Consider the following 19,976-nt stretch of genomic DNA (forward strand, 5'->3'; position numbering starts at 1 on the left):
CAGGAGAAGCATTTGTGTAATAGAAACATAGAAAATAGGTGCAGGAGTAGGCCATTTGACCCTTTGAGCCAGCACCCCCATTCAATATGATCATGGCTGATCATCCAAAATCAGTACCCCATTCCTGCTTTCTCCCCATATCCTTTGATTCAATAGCCCTGAGAGCTATATCTAACTATCTCTTGAATGTATGAAGGTTTGCTTTTTAGAGCAGTACATTGCAGAGCCTACCCTGGAATGGGCTACTTCAGATTTGATTTTATAGAAAAAGGATGGATTAATAAGAGATTATGCATTTAAATATCCCCAATGGGGTAGTGCCCATGATATGATAGAATTCAAATGCAATTTGAAGATGAACACGATAAGTCTATAACCAGTGTCTACAATAAGAGCAAAGATATAAACCACAACCATTTCTCACATAATTTTCATGCAGGTGTAACTGAGCACCAATGAAAAGCAGGAAACTCTGGTTAATTCTCCCCTCTTGAAACATCAACAGTCACTAAGTTAATTGCCCTGACTATTGTCCCAGACATTCCTATCTTTGTTCTCTCGCCCTTCCACAACACACATTGCTTTGTTCTAAGTAGCAGCCATCAACATGCAAATTCAGCAAGATGGATTCAGCTGCTTAATCTCGGCACCCCATCCACAGACCATAGGTTTGAATGTTCCCAGTGACCGGCAGTGTAATATATTAGTACTAACAAGCTGCAATTTTCACTAATCTATTAATTCTTATTACCGTCATGCCAGCTCGATGTACGAAGGATTTCATTGCTTCCAACGTGCCCCGTGTTTGACCACGCTCCCGATCCCGGCGGATCTGCTCCAGAGTGCTGGCATTGGTCTGCAAGGTGTTCAGAGCCTGGACTGCATCCTAGAATTCAACATATTCAAAGTAAGCAATCTCTGTGTTGTTCATGTTCAATGGAATCACACAAAAAAAGTAAATTCTTGATCTTTCAATCCAGCCTGTTGCAGCCCTTGCACCTTTCCTTTATCTGCACTTTCTGTTGCTGCAATACTATATTCTACATTCTGTTTATTTTTTTCTTTTGCAATACCTGTTGTACTCATGTATGGTAAGATGTAGCTGATAGCACACAAACACGTTTTTTCACAGGAGCTCTGTAATAATAATCTAAGTGGATCCTATATCTAAAATAACTATCAGGAACAAAATGTCCCAAACGTAAGTTGCCACTGCCAAAGCAGCCATCTGTCAGGCTCCTGAACATGAAGAAAAACAAGTGGTTAAAAATAAATTAATCTAAATGACAGATGGGGGCTCACCACTGCTGTGTATTAAATTAACATGGGAATTGGCTAATAATCACTATTGATCAACATTCACTAATTCTCGCTGCAAAGCAGGGATAATAGACATTAAGAATCACATAGAGCGAGAGGATCAAAGGGCAACCGGCAACCATGGAGCCAGGCCATCAGCATTTCCACGACCTTCACTTAAAGAAACACATCCACAATCAGGTGTATGTAAATGTAGTTCAAGGCTGGATTTTTACATTATATTCCACCTCCCTTCACATCACTTTCACCAAAGGGAATATGCCTTCACATACCTCGGTCAAGAAATACAGAATAATTCACCCAGTGCTTTTCAAAAAAAAAGTGCTGGAGTAATTCAGCAGGGCTGACAGCACCTCTGGAGAACATGGATAGGAATGTTTTGGGTTGGAACCCTTTTTCTGACCAACTGTGGTGAGGGGAGAAAGTTGGAGTAGGAGTAGGTCAAAGTCTGGCAAGTTAGAGGTGGATGCAGGGGGGGGGGGGGGGGGGGGGGGGGGGGGGGGGGGGGTGAAAATTGGCAGATAAAAAAACAAAAGTGTGAGATAAGGATAGAAGAAGGGTGAATTGTGAAGCCAGAGTAAGGAATATAGGTGGAAGGTGAGGAAGAGAGGGGGAAAAAAGAGAGGCAGGAATGGTGTAGGTTAGTTACCTAAAATTGGAGAATTCAATGTTCACACTGTCCAAGAGGAATATGAGATGCTATTTCTCCAGTTTGTGTATGGGCTCTCTCTGGCAGTTGAGGTGGCCCAGATCAGAATGGGAATGGGTAGAGAAGTGAAAATGGTTTGCTAATCGACAGATCCTGATAAACTGAGTTCAAGTGTTTGGCGAAATCGTCTTGCCAATGTAATGAAGGCCACATCAGGGTGAGGTTAAAGGCGGTGCATATGAACCTCTGTCTCACCTTGAAGGACTCCCTGGAATGGTGCCTGGACTGATGCGAGTGAGGCAGGTGTTACATCTCCTGCGATTGCTCAGGAAAGATTTTCACCAATCTTTCTTTTATCAGTTTTGTCTCTTGTTCTGTGTGACGTTTTCATTTTTAGGTGATGTCTTAATGAATATGATTACTATTTATGCAAACTGTTTCTGACATGTGCAGTTATCAGAAGTCAAAAATACAGCATGGAACAGGATTATAAAATATTCTTCTCAAGCAAGTTCCAGGAATTTATTTCAGTTTTATCTCACGGGGAACTGACAATGCTACTATCTAGAATCAGGAGAGTCCCAACCCGAAACATCGCCTACCCATGTTCTCCAGAGACCCGCTAAGTTACTCCTGTACTGTTTTCTTTTAAACCAGCACCTGTTGTTCCTTGAGTCTCCACGTTGCTGTCTATACTTGCCACCCGCCAACAACCAGCTGATAAAGTATAATGTCTACTTCTCAAGGGAAGGATAGAAAGAATAATTGCCAAAGAGACACGGGAAATGACTTTGGAGCCCGTCCCAAAGCAACTCACCTGTATGGAGTACGCAATGTGAAACAAGGATCCACCCACTTTTGGAAAAAGTTGTTAACCGCACTTTAATAAAAGTTTACTGCGATTATAAGGTCTGTCTCCGGACCACCTGTCGGAACTCCTTCCTCTGCTGGTCACGGGGAGTTGCCAGGGGCGTTGAGGAGCAGCTGCCCCTCGGTCCGGCTGCCAGCGCCGCGGTCAAAGCCGCTGAGCGGGAAAGCGCGGGTTCCGCAGCTCATCCTTTACTGCTTGGTCCCGGGGGCAACTTCGCACCCACCTTGACCCCCTTTGCCCCTGCACTCCCAACAAATATCATCAGGTCTGCGGCACCCAGCCAACTTCTTGCCCCCACACCCCCCACATCACTCCCTCAGACTTTCCCGCAAGGTCCTACTCGGGCCCGGTGTCTCGGTACCGTGCGTCCTTCCCCCCCCAAACCCTGCCCGGGCGCCGGTCGTGTTCCCCGCCCCCCTGCCCGGACCCTCTCCCGGGTCCAATCTCCCCCTCCCGGCCCTGGACATCCCCATGGCCCCTGATCAGGTATCCCAGCCCAGCCTCCCTCCCCTGGACATCCACCGGGAGCCGGGCCGCTTTCCTGCGGCGGCGGCGGCAGCAGCGGGCCGACCGGCCTCACCTGGTAATCCATGCCGGGGATGTGCAGGGCGGCTTTGGTCGGAGCCGTGCTGTAGCTGGCCGGCCAAGCCTCCTTGGGACTGCCCAGCGCCGCCCCTTTCCTCCTCTCTTCAGCCTTCACTCGACGTCTCAGCGCCTTCACCAGCGCGCGGAAGAGCCGCGCCATCGTGAGCCGCACCGAGCAACACGTGGCTCATCGCCACCTTTGACCCCAGGCCCGCAGCTGCGCGGCGAACACTGCCCGCCATCTTTGATGCTGGCAGCGCCCTCCACTATTGATGGAAACTCAATTCATCTGGATCCTCACATTTAATTCATTGCTTTTCCCCACCCTCGTTCCCTTACATAATTAAGCCGTTCTGCCCATCAAGTCTACTCCACCATTCAATCATTTCTGATCGACCTTTCCCTCCCAACCCCTTCTCCTGCCTTCTTCCCATAACCCGACACCCTCACAATAAGCGAGTTCGGTATTCCGACTGCGCATACCCAGGTCATAGATCACTTGCTATAAACATTCTCTGCAACTGTGGAGCTGCATTATGTGCAAGCTTGCATTTCGCCCATGGTCGGGGTCGGGCCCGGGTCTCCAGCGCTGTTGAGATGCTGCTGGGCCGTCCCCGTCCCTTCCCGGGTGTCCCATCCCTGCCCAGGGTGGCCCTGAACTTGCAGCTGGCGCGGGGGGGGCGGGGGGGGCAGGCGCTGGCTCCAGCTCGGCTCTGCCTGTCCCGTCGGCAGCCATTGACTGTCCCGCCCCAGACTTGCAGCAAGGAGGGGGAGGGGGGAGGGGGGGGTTGGGGTGGCGCTGGCATCAGACGACCGTACGGTCCTCTCGTAAGTTAGGGTGTAATTCCAATGTCATTACAGATGTTGGACTTTCTCTTTGTAAGTATAATACTACAATGCTGTAACACTAAATTCTGTATTCTATTATTTTTCTCTTTGCACTACCTGTTGGACTTGTGTATTGCTTGATTGTACTCATGTATAATATCAAAAGTCAGGACTGTTGAATTGTCAAATGTTATCAAAACAGAACAATTAAATTCTTACTTGCAGCAGCATAACCGATATGATGACCTTGAGGTCGTATCTGGTTGTCTTGTTTGATTATGCATCACCAGACTTGAATGTCAGAGATCTGGATTGCCGGCCTCCTGGTTCATCAAAGACGTCTGGTTGGGGAATATTCAGACAGTTTTGGTGGAATACCTCGCCGCACATTTTGTTATGAAGTTGGTAACAACCATGGCATATTTGCTCATGTTTCCATGTCCTTGAACATCACCCAGTCTACCTCCTCCAAGCAATCCCAGTCGTTTTTCTTCCTCCCCTCAAAGCTTTAGGCAGTCCTCACTGTTGAGGATGCACTTTTCAGTCGCTGCCTGTACTCCGAGGGAACGAGCACAGCCACATGGTTGGATTTCCCAAAGTGAGAGTGAGGAATGCAGCGATAGGTGTCTTTGATGGTGGAAAAGCAGTGGTGGACGTTTGGTGCTTTGGTGCTGCTGGCAGTTTGGAAGTGACCTCTTCAAACTGGCATTGTTGAGGTTCCCAGCTATGATAAGAAAGGCGTCAGGGTATGCCATCTCGTGTTTGTTGACGAGTGTGGAGCTCCTCCAGTGCTAGACGAACGTCTACCTGGGATGCAATGTGGACTGCGGTCATGACGATGGAGGTGAATTCCCTCTGGAGATAAAAGGAATGGCACTTCACTGCCAGGTGTGCAGCGTAGGAGTTGGACAAGACCACTATGTCTGAGCCTCAGTTTACCATAAGGCAGACATCACCTCTTTCCTTTGCCGATGCCTCAGATGCCATGTGATGAATGGAGAAATCTTTGGGCTGAAGGGCTGAGTATGGGGAGCTTGCGATCAGCCATGTCTCAGTAAGACTGAGCACACATCATTCCCTTATCCGTCTTTGATAAAGCAGCTTTGCCTGAAGTCCTCAACCTTATTTTCCAGTGACTGTACATTTGATTTGACTGGCTAACAAAAGTAACAAACGAAAGCTATTCACTGTATCTTGGGACACATTACCATAATAAAGCAATATTCTAACCGGCAGTGTAACGCTCATACACAATAATTTGAGAAATGTGCATCAAATAGAGCAATTCATTAATTGGAGGTTTGACTGGTTCCTACCCAATAGTATCACCTAGGGTCGACACAAAATGCTGGAGTAACTCAGCAGGACAGGTAGCATCTCTGGAGAGAATTCTTTACTCAGGGAGTGGTAGCGGTGTGGAATGAGCTTCCAGTGGAAGTGGTGGAGGCAGGATCGTTGGTATCATTTAAAAATAAATTGGATAGGCATATGGATGAGAAGGGAATGGAGGGTTATGATATGAGTGCAGGCAGGTGGGACTAAGGGTAAAAAGTTATTCGGCACGGACTTGTAGGGCCGAGATGGCCTGTTTCCGTGCTGTAATTGTTATATGGTTATAAGAAATGGGTGATGTTTCGGGTCGAGACCTTCCTTTTTGCTGAACTCTTGTTGGAGAGAGAATTTCTTCAAAGTAGATACCTTGAGGAGATTTCGCAGTAGAGCGGACAAATGTGTAGGAAAGAACTGCAGATGCTGGTTTAAATCGAAATCAAAATGCTGGAGTAACTCAGCGGGACAGGCAGCATCTCTGGAGAGAAGGAATGGGTGATATTGGGTCGAGACCTTTCTTCCTAGTATTACCTAGGAACTGGAGTAGAGCTTTACAGGAAAACAAATCAATCTTCAAAACTGTTGTTTGTGCAGGTATAAAATTATAGGTAACACAAGGGTAAATGAGAAACAAATAGTAATTATCTAGAATTCTTCCATATGGTGCAGCAGACATGTATACAAAATATTCCAAGATTTTGTCCCTGCTCTGCATTTGAAACAACGCAAGAAGCCAAGAATTAGGATTTTACACATCAGGATTATACAAGGTGAAATATACCTTGGAGAATTAATATCTGTAAACACTGATTGTAAGGACAGAGTTAAATTTAATCAGTACCCTCCACACTTAAGTAGTCAGGTGACACTGACAAGGCTCTTGGCTGGTATGCACAAAGGCAAAAATAAAACCTGAAAATGGTCTTTCAGGAGATAGAATTCTAGAATGATTAAATGGTCATATGTAGAAATGAACAATAAAAGGTAGGGATAGGATCGAGGGCTCGAGTGATGATTTTTGAGGCTGTAATTATTCAAATAATACTTTAAATATTGTTCCAGACATCAAATGGCATTTGGGGCAAGGCAGAAGATCGCAACTGCATTATTAGGGCAAAAATAGATTTCCTATATTCAACACATTACAGCTATTTGTAACCCGATACACAAATAGTTCAATTTAAAACTGAGGTATTCACTGTAAATATTTGGAGTAGCCAAGACATTTGCTGATTGGCAGTTTGCAATGTATACTGATCAGAAAACCTACGGACAGATTATTCTCCTCTTCAAAGATAAACCTAGTCAGCACTTTAAAAGTAGCACCAAAATAAATATAAATAACTAAGACAAGAAATCAAAACAAAGCTATACACAGTGAAACAGCAACAGACCACAAAGATATGGAGAGTAGCAAAGGATTGTCTTAGAACAATTTATTTAAAAACCTAGGATTCGTACTCACTGAAGTGACTTTTTATAAACTGTTAAACATTTTGCATATGTTCTAATGCAGTATTGTACAGAGTAACTACATTTTGCATATGTTCTAATGCTGTATTGTACAGAGTAACTAAATCTTTTACGTGTACATTGTTAGAACGGAAGAACTGCACATTAAATATTTCTTAAACCACTCGAGGACTGAGACTAAATAGACATTCTGATCACTGGAATTCAAACATCTGGAAATACTGGCATTACACCAATAGGAACAGACTGTTTTATTCGGCCAGCGGACAAGATGCTTTTTGGTCAAGACGGAGAGTTGGAATAAAACAAAAAAACTGAAAATGAAATCAATAGCACAACTGCATTTTTTAAAATAATTTTCTTTTTTTTTTAAAATGTTCTCTGAATCCATCTTGCCGAAGAAACCCGAATCCTAATTCAACAGCAGTTCTGCAACTACTTAACTGAACCCTCGCATTGCCTTTTTTTCCAGAGAGCACAATACTCTCTGTAGCTAGAGCTAATGAAAACATTTAATTAACTAACCCAGTAAAGAGGCACACTGTCACACCATGAAGGGCAGGGGAAAGCTAACACTTCTCCGAAAGCTGCCGATGACATTGTCTAATTTTCATTCTACTCATTTTGCTTTTAGCCAGCGTAGGGCAGGCACTTATAGACTCCTCTCGAGAACAGGCGCAGCAATGAGGCAGTATCAGAACAGGAATCAACAACATGTTGGCGCAAACAGAATTTACTACAAAGTTTCAGTATGTACAAACCTCTATGAAGTATATCAACTCATCTGCAAGAAGAAATTTCACTTTTTTTTCTTAAATCCATCAATAATTGAAAAAGCATGAAATGTAAAAAACACCAATACCTCAAAAAGAAGCAAATTTCTTGTAATGTTTTTGGTTTGAGGAAACAAAGCCATAACCTCATTAATATTCTATAACTGACAAATGGTTTAGCAGTACTTTAACCTGTTCCAGGTGCTTATAAATGAACGGTTTTAAATACACTCTGATATAAGCTCATTAAAAAGTAATGACTCAGCATTCCAAGTGCCCTCGAGAGCACAAGCCTCCGGAAATAAAATCAGTTTCTTGTTTTTACCAAGAACCTCTTGCTTGATGAGCAGAACAAGAGAAAAGCTATTATCCAGCCTACTGTCTGTAATGCTTTGTTAAACACACTTGCTTGAGGTGAAATGATTTGACTTTTCCCATGTTCCTTTTGGGATGCTGTCTGGTTGCAATATACTCGGCGAGGGAAATCTGTCTACAAACTTAGATCCCAGGATAAAACAGAGTATGTATGTAAAGAGCCAGTTATTTTGCTCCAGGTACCGACTCGAAGGTAATTCAACATCAATGTTGGAATGATTGAACACAAATCTCTAGAATAACAAAATTATGCTCAACATAACTGGGGAAAACAGAAATCAATCCAAGACCGTAAAACAGAACCTCTGAATGTTACCTTTGGACCCACAGCTCTGGAGTACCTTTAGCATCCAATTAGTAATAGGCACAATTAATGTGTAACAGTTCAACATTGATTAATCACAAAACCTCAAATATGGCACTATCTAAATAAATAAACAACCTGCCTCGAGCAACTCTACAATCCCTAAACTTCAAACATTTTCAGAACACCCGATCAAATTCCGTCTGGTTGGCTGCAGCAGGATTCTTGTTCTGATTGGTTGACTGCTGAGGCATGTGACTGCCTCGCCTCCTGGGAGGGGCTAAATACTCAAACATTGATTGGTTGTGGGTGGAGAGCATGTTTTTAAGGTCAGAAGGCATGGGGTCAGTCCAGAAGAAATCGTGGTTCAGGGCATCATCACTGTCGGTCCTCTGGGTGGGATCGAGGACAAGCAGCTTGTCAATGAGGTCCAGTGCATAAGGGTCCTTCACGTAGGCTTTCAACCGGTCTTTAACTTTTCGCTTCTGACCTTTCGGCAGTTCCAGCTTTTGGTACAGTTCATACTTCTCAACATTAGGCCAAACCTGAAATCAAGCACATTGTTTATCTCCATTAAAATGAAAGGTTTGATTCTCACAATGTCCATCAACATTTTATAACTGGCAATAATGAATGCTACTCAATACTCATACCATTACAAAGTACTTCCCCTCGGCCAAAACTGATCATGACTTCATTCTAAAATGCAAAGATAATCCCCTTATTAATTGTCTATTTAATCCTTTCCGTTTTCATCTTCAAAAACAGGAGGATTTTTGTTAAAAAGATGAACACCAACTGCAACGATACCTCTGCTATTCCCTATGCCCAAGAAGCCAAATCTTCTCCCAGATCTCATCTTTCAGCAATTTCCACGGACATAACATCATACTTCATTCTGTTCATTAAATCCATCTTGTATTCACTCCACAAAGCAGACAGCCAACTTGCAGAGTTTCACCATTGTAGAGAAGACTACATTACTAGTGCTGAATGGAGTGACTGGATTGGATGATGTGCACTGGATTGGAAGATATAAAAGGACAGCCGAACAAGTTCCCACATTAAAGGTGTAATTGAAATTTGCACAGTACATTTACAAGCTGCCTTACACCCGAGAAATTATCACCAAGCAGATAAAGACTAATATTCCCTGGCAAGAACAGAGCCCAGCAGGACATACCTCGGCTGTAATGGAGCCACAGAGCTGACTGATCAACGTTAGCTGATGCTGTTCTGTGTTGCCCTGCATTATTGGACTCCGGGTCCACATCTCAGCCATGATGCATCCAGCACCCCACAGATCTATGGGTGGTCCATAGTCTCTCTCACCTGGAATTGGAGAAAGGGGAAACAAATACCTTATTAAAGGAGGTGAAGACCATGACTTGCAGATATGTTACCCTCTCCAGTTTCCCACCCTGCAAATACTACGATTCACTCCCAAGGATAGGTGGCCTTCAATAATTTATTCCAGGAGATGTTCTTCCATGTAACCCCACGGTGAATGCCAACTGATTAAATTACATCAAATCACAATACTATCCCATACAAACAGATATACTTCATCCAACATTGTGACTCCCTGGTTCATTTCCCCCCTTCTCACAGGGAAACAAAACCACCAAAAGAAATCCTCGCCAGAATTTGCTAATTGAGCACAGGTCCTAGGATGTTGTTTTATCCAGTTTTGTTGACAAACCCATGATAGATGTGGCTAGGCTATTCTCTTCCATAATGTATTATAGGAAAAATACTGTGAATACACAAGATCACTGATCAATCCTAAAGACCCAATGAATGAGGAATTAAAAGAGGAAGCCAGTTAATTCTTAGAAAATGCTTTTAAAAAGAGTTCCATGATTAACTTGAGAAATCGACTTATAATATTAAAAACAAAAGAGACGATTAAACAGGTTATTTGCAGGAGTTAGCTGAAAATCTCCAATGGTTTAAAAGTTGTTCCTTGTCTATGAATTGAAATCAGAACAGCTGCAGTAAATATCACGAGGGAAGAGAAAGCTGGTGACAACAAGAGAGACCTCTCCTGGCTACAAGATGTATACCCTCAGATTATTTTCTACTGTATTAGCACCTCCAATGGGCACTGCACATGCCCCAAATATTCACTGTACTATACCATAATTCCATATGTTAAAGGACAGTATCTGATACAAATTCTAATTAGCCCTGTATGAAAAATAAGATAATCTGTTATTGTGACTCTCACAATCATTATAAAGGTTTATTAAACCTTGGAACAGAGATGATTCTCACAATTATGACAACGTTATAAGGGTGGAAGTTTGCAACCTTCACGTGCTCCGCCCTGTTTCGACGAATGCATTCAACCTGGCGTGCACAATCAAATAAGATCAAATAGAACAAGTTGTTATTACCAAGCTAGACACAGAGCTTAGGGACACTTACCTAACAAGAGCTCTGGTGGTCGATACCACAGGGTCACCACCCTGTTGGTGTAGCGATTTGGCTGGCTGTTCTTGGCCAGACTGAATGCTCGAGCCAGACCAAAGTCGGCCAGTTTCAGCACACCATCCCGAGTGATTAGAACATTGGCTGCTTTCATATCTCGATGCAAAATCTACAAACAAAAATGCAAAGATAATGTAAAACTGTTACTAAAATGAATAGCTTTGCAGTTATTGAGATCCACACTTGAAATGGTGAGCCTTGCAGAGTTCATTATTACATTGAGGTGTCGCACAATTGGCCTGTTAAAAGAGACAGACTTGTATTTATCCAGCAATTATTTAGATGTGCAGTATCACATAGGGATGTACAGTGATCACCATGCACACCATGCACTACACAAAAAATGGCACACAGAATTGTTTTAATTCATTTAGAATTTGAGAACATCATTGCCATTTCCTAAATGAGAAACTGAAGGCACTGATGTGTCGTTGTGGGCTAATGCATCCTCTGTGGGGCGAAAATAGTCTCAAACTGCAAGTTCTTTTCACAACATCAAGACATGTAAAGCAACTTTACATCCAACAATACTGACCATTTAATCTATGCTGTCAGTTCAAAAGTCAAACCTCAGCCTTGAAACAATCCCCATTTAATAGAGCTCCAGGTAATTTTAGTTAACAAGATTAATATAAAGCAGGAAAGTACATTTAGCTTTACAGTGGTCAGCTACTTACATGGCTGTGACCAAGACTGCAAGCTGAGCTCTGCGAGCAACCCATCAAACCCCGCTAGGTCGCTCTATCTCACCTTGTTCCGATGGATGTAGTAGAGCCCATTCAGCAACATCTGCATCACCTTCTTGATTTCTGCCAAAGTGAACTTCACGTTTGCATTGCTGAGCAGTCCAGCCAGGTCATGCTCGCAGAAGTCAAAGACCAGGTAGATGCTGCCCTTGTAGCGATTATACTGCGTGGCTGGAGGGATTACACAGAAATAATCCATCACTGCCCCCTTTCAGCATCACTGTCTCCGCTACAAACCCCAATCTCATCTGTTTGAACTGAAACAACAGTGAGCTGGGAACAGAGACAAGAGTTGGAGGACATTTGGTTTGTTGAGTCTTCCTTACCTATACTTTCACCAGCCATTACTTCAGGCAATAAGCTGAACTGAGTGCAGTCCTCAAGCTAGATCAGTGATTGGCAAATCATTACTCCCATAAACAAACAGATGGGCAACAAAAAAGATCAGTCATCATTCACGCTTGCTATCCATCAGAAAAATACATGGCAGTTACAAGCATTGGATGAAGACCAAGTAAATGTCTATACAGACATTTTCAATCGGTCCCTGCAAACCTGCGCTGTCCCTGCCTGCTTCAAAGACTCCACTATTGTTCCCGTACCCCAAAATCCAAGGATTACTGGTCTTAATGACTACAGGCCTGTCGCCCTGACCTCTGTAATCACGAAGACCCTTGGAAGACTTGTGCTGGCACATCTGAAAAATATCACAAATCCCCTGCTGGACCCCCAGCAGTTTGCATAGATCAGTGGATGAAGCAGTCAACCTAGGCCTGCACTTCATCCAGCACCTAGAACTCCACGGGACCTATGCAAGGACCTATGCAAGGATTTTGTGTGTGGATTTCAGCTCTACATTCAACACCATTGTGCCAGAGCTACTACACTCCAAACTCTCCCAGTTGACTGTGCCTGAACCTCTCTGTTGGTGGATCACCAACTTCCTGAGACAGGACGCAGCATGTGAGGCTGGGAAAGCACATCTCAGACCCACTGACCCTCAGCAGAGGAGCACCGTAAGACTGCATACTCTCCCTTCTCCTTTACTCTCTCTACACCAACAACTAACTCCACAGACTCCTGTCAAGTTTCTCAAGTTTGCGGACGACACAACCCTGATTGGACTGATCCAGGATGGGGAGGAATCTACCTACAGACATGAAGTGTCATAGCTGGCGTCCTGGTGCCATCGCAACAACCTGGAGCTCAATGCGCTTAAGACGGTGGAATTGATTGTAGACTTCAGGAGAGCTCCCTCTACCCTTCCCCCATTCACCATCAACAACACCACAGTCATATCTGTGGAGTCATTTAAGTTCCTTGGAATCATCATCTCCAAGGACCTTAAATGGGGGGCAACCTACGACTACATAGTCAAAAGAGCCCTACAGAGGATGTACTTCCTGCGGCAGTTGAGGAAACACAATCTACCACAGGCAATGATGGTCCTATTTTATACTGCCATCATAGAATCGGTCCTCACCTTCTCTATCATGGTTTGGCTCAGCCACCAAGCATGACATCCGGAGGCTGCAGCGCATCGTTCGATTAGCCAAGAAGAATGTTAGCTGCAACCTTCCCCCAATTAAGCGAGCGGGTAAGATCATCTCTGACCCCTCTCACCCTGCCACCAACTTTGAAGCACTTCCCTCTGGAAGGAGAGTCCGGACTATCAAAGCCGCCCAGCCAGACATAAAAACAGCCTTTTTTTCCCCACAAGCAGTAGCTCTAATCAACAGCCAAAAGTCTGTAGCCTCCTTTTGCTCTGGTATTTTATTTCATTCTTCACATGTTTAAATTATGTTTTATTGTTAATTGTCTACTGTATGTTATGTTGTTATTACTTGCGAGCAAAGCACCAAGGCAAATTCCTTGTATGTATACATACTTGGCTAATAAAATGTAATCAATACAATTAAATTATTTGAGCTGAAATGATAGTAATTTTTAATGGCTTCACTGTTTCAGTCCATTCCCAAGCATGACCAGAGTATTAGATTTGATAGAGATGTAACACTAAATGAAGATTTTCAAGATTTAATATGCGTTCTTCCAACACATGGACCCTCACCAAACTGTTGATTTCCCCCCCCATTTCAGGGCACCATAATGTTTGGGACACATGGCTTCACAGGTGTTTGTGATTGCTCAGGTGTGTTTAATTGCCACCTTAATGCAGGTATAAGAGAGCTCTCAGCACCTAGTTTTTCCTCCAGTCTTTCCATCACTTTTGGAAACTTTTATCTCTGTTCATCAACATGAGGACCAAAGTTGTGCCAATGAAAGTCAAAGAAGCCATTATGAGACTGAGAAACAAGATTAAAACTGTTATAGAGACATCAGCCAAACCTTAGGCTTACCCAAATCAACTGTTTGGAATATAATTAAGAAGAAAGAGAGCACTGATGAGTTTACTAATCACAAAGGGACTGGCAGGCCAAGGAAAACCTTCACAACTGATGACAGAAGAATTCTCTCTATAATAAAGAAAAATCCCCAAACATCTGTCCGACAGATCAGAAACACTCTTCAGTAGTCAGGTGTGGATTTGTCAATGACCACTGTCATGAACAGAAATACAGAGGCTACACTGCAAGATGCAAACCACTGGTTAGCCGCAAAAATAGGATGGCCAGGTTACAGTTTGCCAAGAAGTACTTAAAAGAGCAACCACAGTTCTGGAAATAGGTTTTGTGGACAGATGAGACGAAGATTAACTTATATCAGAGTGATGGCAAGAGCAAAGTATGGAGGAGAGAAGGAACTGCCCAAGATCCAAGGCATACCACCTCATCTGTGAAACACGGTGGTGGGAGTGTTGTGGCCTGGGCATGTATGGCTGCTGAAGGTACTGGCTCGCTTATCTTCATTGATGATGCAACTGCTGATGGTAGTAACATTATGAATTCAGAAGTGTATAGACACATCCTATCTGCTCAAGTTCATACAAATGCCTCAAAACTCACTTGCCGGCGGTTCATTCTACAGCAAGGCAATGATCCCACACAGACTGCTAAAGCAACAAAGGAGTTTTTCCAAAGCTAAAAAATGGTAATTTTGAGAGGCCAAGCCAATCACCCGATCGGAACCCAATTGAGCATGCCTTATTTATGCTGAAGAGAAAACTGAAGGGGACTAGCCCCCAAAACAAGCATAAGCTAAAGATGGCTGCAATACATGCCTGGCAGAGCATCACCAGAGAAGACACCCAGCAACTGGTGATGCCCATGAATCACAGACTTCAAGCAGTCATTGCATGCAAAGGATATGCAACAAAATACTAAATATGACTACTTTCATTTACAGGGCATTGCTGTGTCCCAAACATTATGGTGCCCTAAAATGGGTGGACTATGTATAAACACCATGGTGAAACCAATATGTATAAAAATGGCCTTTATTGAAATCTGACAATGTGCACTATAACCACATGGGATAATTTCTATTACAAATCTCAAATTCTGGAGTACAGAGGCAAATAAATAAAGGACGGTTCTTTGTCCCAAACATTATGGTGGGCACTGTACTTAAGGTATGATCCTCTGAACGAGTTGCATTTTGAGAAAAACTCACCTTTAGTGCGGCAGATCTCAATAAGGTTCACCACATTTTCGTGCTTCAACAGTTGCAGGATTTTGATTTCTCTCAAGGCCGTAATGGGAAACTAATGAAAGTGTTTAAAAATAATTATTTGCATTGTACTTCTGGATGTAAACCTTTTCCTTTAACTGAAAAAATTTCACAAAATTGTTGCATCACAAAAACATTTATACTACGTAAATTTAACTTATCATTATTTCAGCACAGTTGGCCACTCGAGATCAAGCAAGACTCTGCTCTCACTGCCACCATCTTGTTCAGTTGTCGTCTAAGCACATTGATATACAATGCTTCTTTGTTAAGCAGTACCTAAATTTCTAAATTCTAACCCTTATTTTAAACCCCTGTATTATGTGAAGCCTATCTATTTCTGAATATACAAGAGCAGACACTTTCTCCTTTGTTATAGAGCCCTTGTGAAACTGAATCTGGAATGTTATATATAGGTCTAGTCTTCAAAAATGAAATATTATCATGATAGAGCGACTCCAGCAAAGGTTCACCTGGTTGATTTTGGAATTGGCAAGTATGGCATAAGAGGAGATTAAGTAGACTAGGTCTGTGGATGCATGTTTAATAGAGTGAAAGATGATCTCACAAAACATTCTTATGGGGGCTTGGCAACGATGATGTTTCCCACAGCTGGTATGTCTGGAACTAAGCATCAGAATCAAAAAATATTCGGAGACACGAAGGAATTTATTTAGAGGCGAACAAATCTGTAGAATCCTCTGCTTAAGAGGGCAGTGGAGGCTCAGTCACTGAGGATCATCAGTCTACAAATATTAAGGGAAATTAAATTAGAGCAGGGATGTGAAATGGTAAACATATGCCCTGGTCTTGTTAAATGATGGAGCAGGAGGGGCCAAATGGCCTATTTCTTATGTTACATTCCAGTTTTGCAATCACCAGGGAGAGCTTGTCTTCTATATTCTGACCACTTGCTTGTTCTCATGTGTAACTGCCCCACTCCTGTTGAGGTCTAGGTTCTGGCCTTTCAAGTCGAGTTTATTGTCACTTACACACATATGGTGAGCTATAGGCACAATGAAAATTTTGCCTGCAGGAACATCACAAGCACAGACCTTTATTTCTTCCCTAACTGTCTCTGTCACTCTTTCCCTTTTTAAGATGCTCCTTAAGATACTGAGTTGGATGATCAGCCATGATCATATTGAATGGCGGTGCAGGCTCGAAGGGCCGAATGGCCTACTCCTGCACCTAATTTCTATGTTTCTATGTTAAAACATGTGCCTGATCAGGTTCTTGATCACCTTTCATTGTTATTTATGTAGCAATCTTCTGAAGTGCGTTTCTTACTTGTTTTAACATTAAAGGCACTAAATATCAATATATATTGTTGAGGTTAGGATTTCCATCTCACCTGAACTAACAACTTAGGATAGGACAGGTACCAGCACAGTAAGAAATGCAATCACAAGAGAACTGCTCAAATATCAGGTAAAACTAGTAAAACATTTGATTGACTGTGTTATATGCATACAATTTCCTGCCTTTCTGCCACAAAAGTTTCAACTGATAATGGTACCTGGCTCGTCTGGTAAGTGACACAAGCTGCATTTTCCTTGGTTTGATAGGAAGTCCGCCAGACGAGATTGAAACCAAGATTGGAAGCAACTCTCCCAATTAATGTTTGGAATTTTGGCATCTGCTAAACGACTATTTATGGGCACTGTCTAAGCTCACACAAGTGGTGATTTGGTTGAGGTATCAAAGCCTTCAAATTGTAATCTGCAATTCAACTTCCCCAAAAGAAATGGTCAATTAGAAAATATGCACACAACGCAACCAACTGAAGCACCATAGGAGACAAAGTTAACTTTAATAATCAGACTGACGATAAAATATTGGGAACATACATACCCCTTCCTTTTCATTTTCCATAAGCACTTTCTTCAAAGCCACTTTTTTTCCTGTCTGCCGATGTCGTGCTTTAAACACCTCCCTGTAAAGCAATTACAATACTTTTAGCCAACACACTCCAGTGACCAACAAATCCCTTACACTATTTTCCAATTGCTCATACATTCAATGTGCTGAGATGAGAAGCAATTCAGGGAAATAGCACACTGCATTTCTATTCCACAAAGGTTGTAGTCAGTACAAGAGCAAAGTCTTCCGATGCACAAGGCATGTTCAATTCTTTTTCACAAAAATATATTATTTTAATTCCCAGAATGAAATGTTTATTTAATGAAAGAAAATTGAGTGGAGTGACTCGTCCAGAATGAGTCCAGATCGTACAGACATTGAGACTTTCACAGGGTGGATGATAAAGAAACTGGTTATCCCGGCTAAATTTCACAGGACAGTCTAATAATCGGGGATAGACTATTTAGGAATGAGTTATGGAAGAATTTCTTCATGTGTTAGGAATTTTCTATATCAGAAAATTTCGACACAGGCATCCAAGTACGTTTGTTGGTGAAATAACAATGATTTCAATTGAAGGGAATTATAGCAAATGGAGATCAGAAAGGAATATGAAGGCAGAAGTTCATCCAACACTGCAAAGCAGAACCAATTCTTCATGCTCAAATCTTTCCTCTAGAGGCAATAAGATCATGACCAGATAAGTCTTTTTGATGTTTACTCAAGGTTAAAAAACATTGTAGAACCGAAGTATTCTGATCAGAATACCATGTGATCTTTCATATCGATGGCAGATAGTTTCAGATCAACATCTCCTGCGAGAGGCAGCTCTGATCGTGCGGCATTTCCTCACGACAGTGGCTTTGTGCCTTTTAAGTCTCTAGAGGGAATGAAGCTCACATCCGGCCAACTCAGAGTAAACCCAGGGAAGGGAAATCCAGAACCAGAGGACAAAGTGAGAAGAACCTGAGGTGCAACATTTTCACCCAGAAGATGGTGGGTACATGGAACAAGTTGCCAGAGGTGGGGGTTGAGAGGTACAATAACAACATGTAAAACATCATTTGGACGGGTACAAGGAGTGGAAAGGTTTAGAGGGATATGGCCCTCAAACACTGGCAAACAGAACTAGCTTGGACGAGTTCCGTGCTCTATGACTTTGTGATCGAGTGGATCGAATTATGTTCCTGGTGTGACTGGTACGAACGGGGAAGGAGACTGGTTTGACCGGGTAACCCGGGTGCTTCGAGCCGGTTATCCTCGGCCCCATTTGCGGGCATCGGGCCTAGCCTCCCCATCCCTCCCACCCTGCCCTCGCCTCGCCTCGCCTCGCTTCTGCAGCCGGCCTCACCCGAAGGTGCCCTGCCCGATCTTCGCCATCTTCTCGTACTTGGCGACCTCATCGCAAAACTGGAAGTCCAGCACCTCGTAGTACTTCACCATGTCGGCGCTGAGCCGGACCCCCATGCCGCTGTCCGGGCACCGCGCCATCCTCCACTGCGTGCTCGGAGGTTCCGGACCCCCTCGGCAGCGGCTCCAGCGGCTGGGAGCGTCGCACTGCAGCCCAAAGATCTTTGCTACAGCCGCCTTGCGGCTAGACCTCACCGGCAGCCTCCAGCGGCCTGGCGCCGCACTGCAGCTGGACCTCACCGGCAGCGGCTCCAGCGGCCTGGCGCCGCACTGCAGCTGGACCTCACCGGCAGCGGCTCCAGCGGCTGGGCGCCGTATTACAGCTAGACCTCACCGGCAGCGGCTCCAGCGGCTGGGCGCCGTATTACAGCTAGACCTCACCGGCAGCGGCTCCAGCGGCTGGGCGCCGTATTGCAGCCGCTGTCGCTTCAAACTTGAAGGTACACAAAAATGCTGGAAGGAAATAGGTGACGTTTCGGGCCGAAACCCTTCTTCAGACTGAAGAAGGCCTTCTTCAGACTTTCCTTCGCTTATAGCAGAGCTATAGGATCTTTGGTTTCAACAGTTGCAAGTTATTAACCTTTACTGTGAGGACTAATTATTTTTTGTCTCCATAAACCTTATTTTGCCTCTTTTATCCATTTTGTACTTATTGTAGATTTTCATCGATAAAAGGTTGTGCTGGAATTATTTGGCTGGTTAATATTTTATTAGCCAATCATTAATTTTCCTATGTTAAACCCCAAGACATTCAGATAAGGTGCAGAAAGAAAATTTAATTAAATGATAGTTTCCATTAAAATATGCCTGAAATGCTCATAAGCTCAATTATCATTTTACGGTGAAATTCTTTACAAGAATGTAGAAAGAATAAAATGTACAAGTCCTTCTAAGACTTTCAAAGTAGATGCTTTGAGCAGTTGGAGTTTCAGGAGCTAAGGCACGCCGTCTAAAAAAAATCATCATTTAATACAGAGATGTTGCAAACATTCTCACCTGAAAAGCAGTGAATCTTTGGAACATTCTATTCATGAGGGAACTGTTTGTCCAGTACGATATTAAGAGTGATCAATAGGTATTGGGATATTAAAATTAAAAGGTTTTGGGATATTAAAAGAATGCAGGAAAATGGTTCTGTTGTAAAAGGTCAGACATTGGACTACTCCTGTTTCTTTTTCATATATTTCTATATTTTGACAAGAGTTAAGAATGGTTAATTGTCATATGTACTGGCAGTAGAACGAACAAATTCTTACTTGCTGTATCTTCTAAGGCATTTATTGCTTTGGACTATTTTGATATTGACCAACACAGGAGCACTAACATA

At 43.2% G+C, this 19,976-nt stretch overlaps 2 protein-coding genes across 4 annotated transcripts in view; both read right to left on the reverse strand.

Moving 5' to 3' along the window:
• Positions 1–3,630, reverse strand: part of fpgs (folylpolyglutamate synthase) — a 30,732-nt gene extending 27,102 nt beyond the window's left edge. The window contains exons 1-2 of one of the 2 annotated variants that reach the window (XM_055660067.1): positions 3,421–3,630; positions 752–886 (exon numbers count right to left, since the gene is read on the reverse strand). In XM_055660067.1, coding sequence (XP_055516042.1) covers positions 752–886; positions 3,421–3,585 — 300 coding nt within the window. In that variant the 5' untranslated portion in view covers positions 3,586–3,630. Of the gene's footprint in view, positions 1–751; positions 887–2,786; positions 3,073–3,420 lie in introns of those variants that run through there. The other variant, XM_055660068.1, reaches the window with a different exon arrangement.
• Positions 3,631–7,003: 3,373 nt separating this feature from the next.
• cdk9 (cyclin-dependent kinase 9 (CDC2-related kinase)) lies at positions 7,004–18,768 on the reverse strand. 2 transcript variants are annotated; one of them, XM_055660069.1, is made up of 7 exons: positions 18,591–18,768; positions 17,231–17,312; positions 15,320–15,410; positions 11,751–11,917; positions 10,938–11,109; positions 9,691–9,839; positions 7,004–9,052 (listed from the first exon to the last, which is right to left on the reverse strand). In XM_055660069.1, exons 1-7 carry the CDS (start codon positions 18,728–18,730, stop codon positions 8,687–8,689), a joined length of 1,167 nt encoding a protein of 388 aa, XP_055516044.1. In that variant the 5' UTR covers positions 18,731–18,768; the 3' UTR covers positions 7,004–8,686. The 2 variants fall into 2 exon arrangements, with proteins under 2 accessions (XP_055516044.1, XP_055516045.1); XM_055660070.1 differs by having other exon boundaries at positions 18,568–18,687.
• Positions 18,769–19,976: the final 1,208 nt, after the last annotated feature.

The sequence above is a fragment of the Leucoraja erinacea genome, chromosome 31 (genome assembly GCF_028641065.1).
Source record: "Leucoraja erinacea ecotype New England chromosome 31, Leri_hhj_1, whole genome shotgun sequence".
Taxonomy (NCBI): Eukaryota; Metazoa; Chordata; class Chondrichthyes; order Rajiformes; family Rajidae; genus Leucoraja; species Leucoraja erinaceus.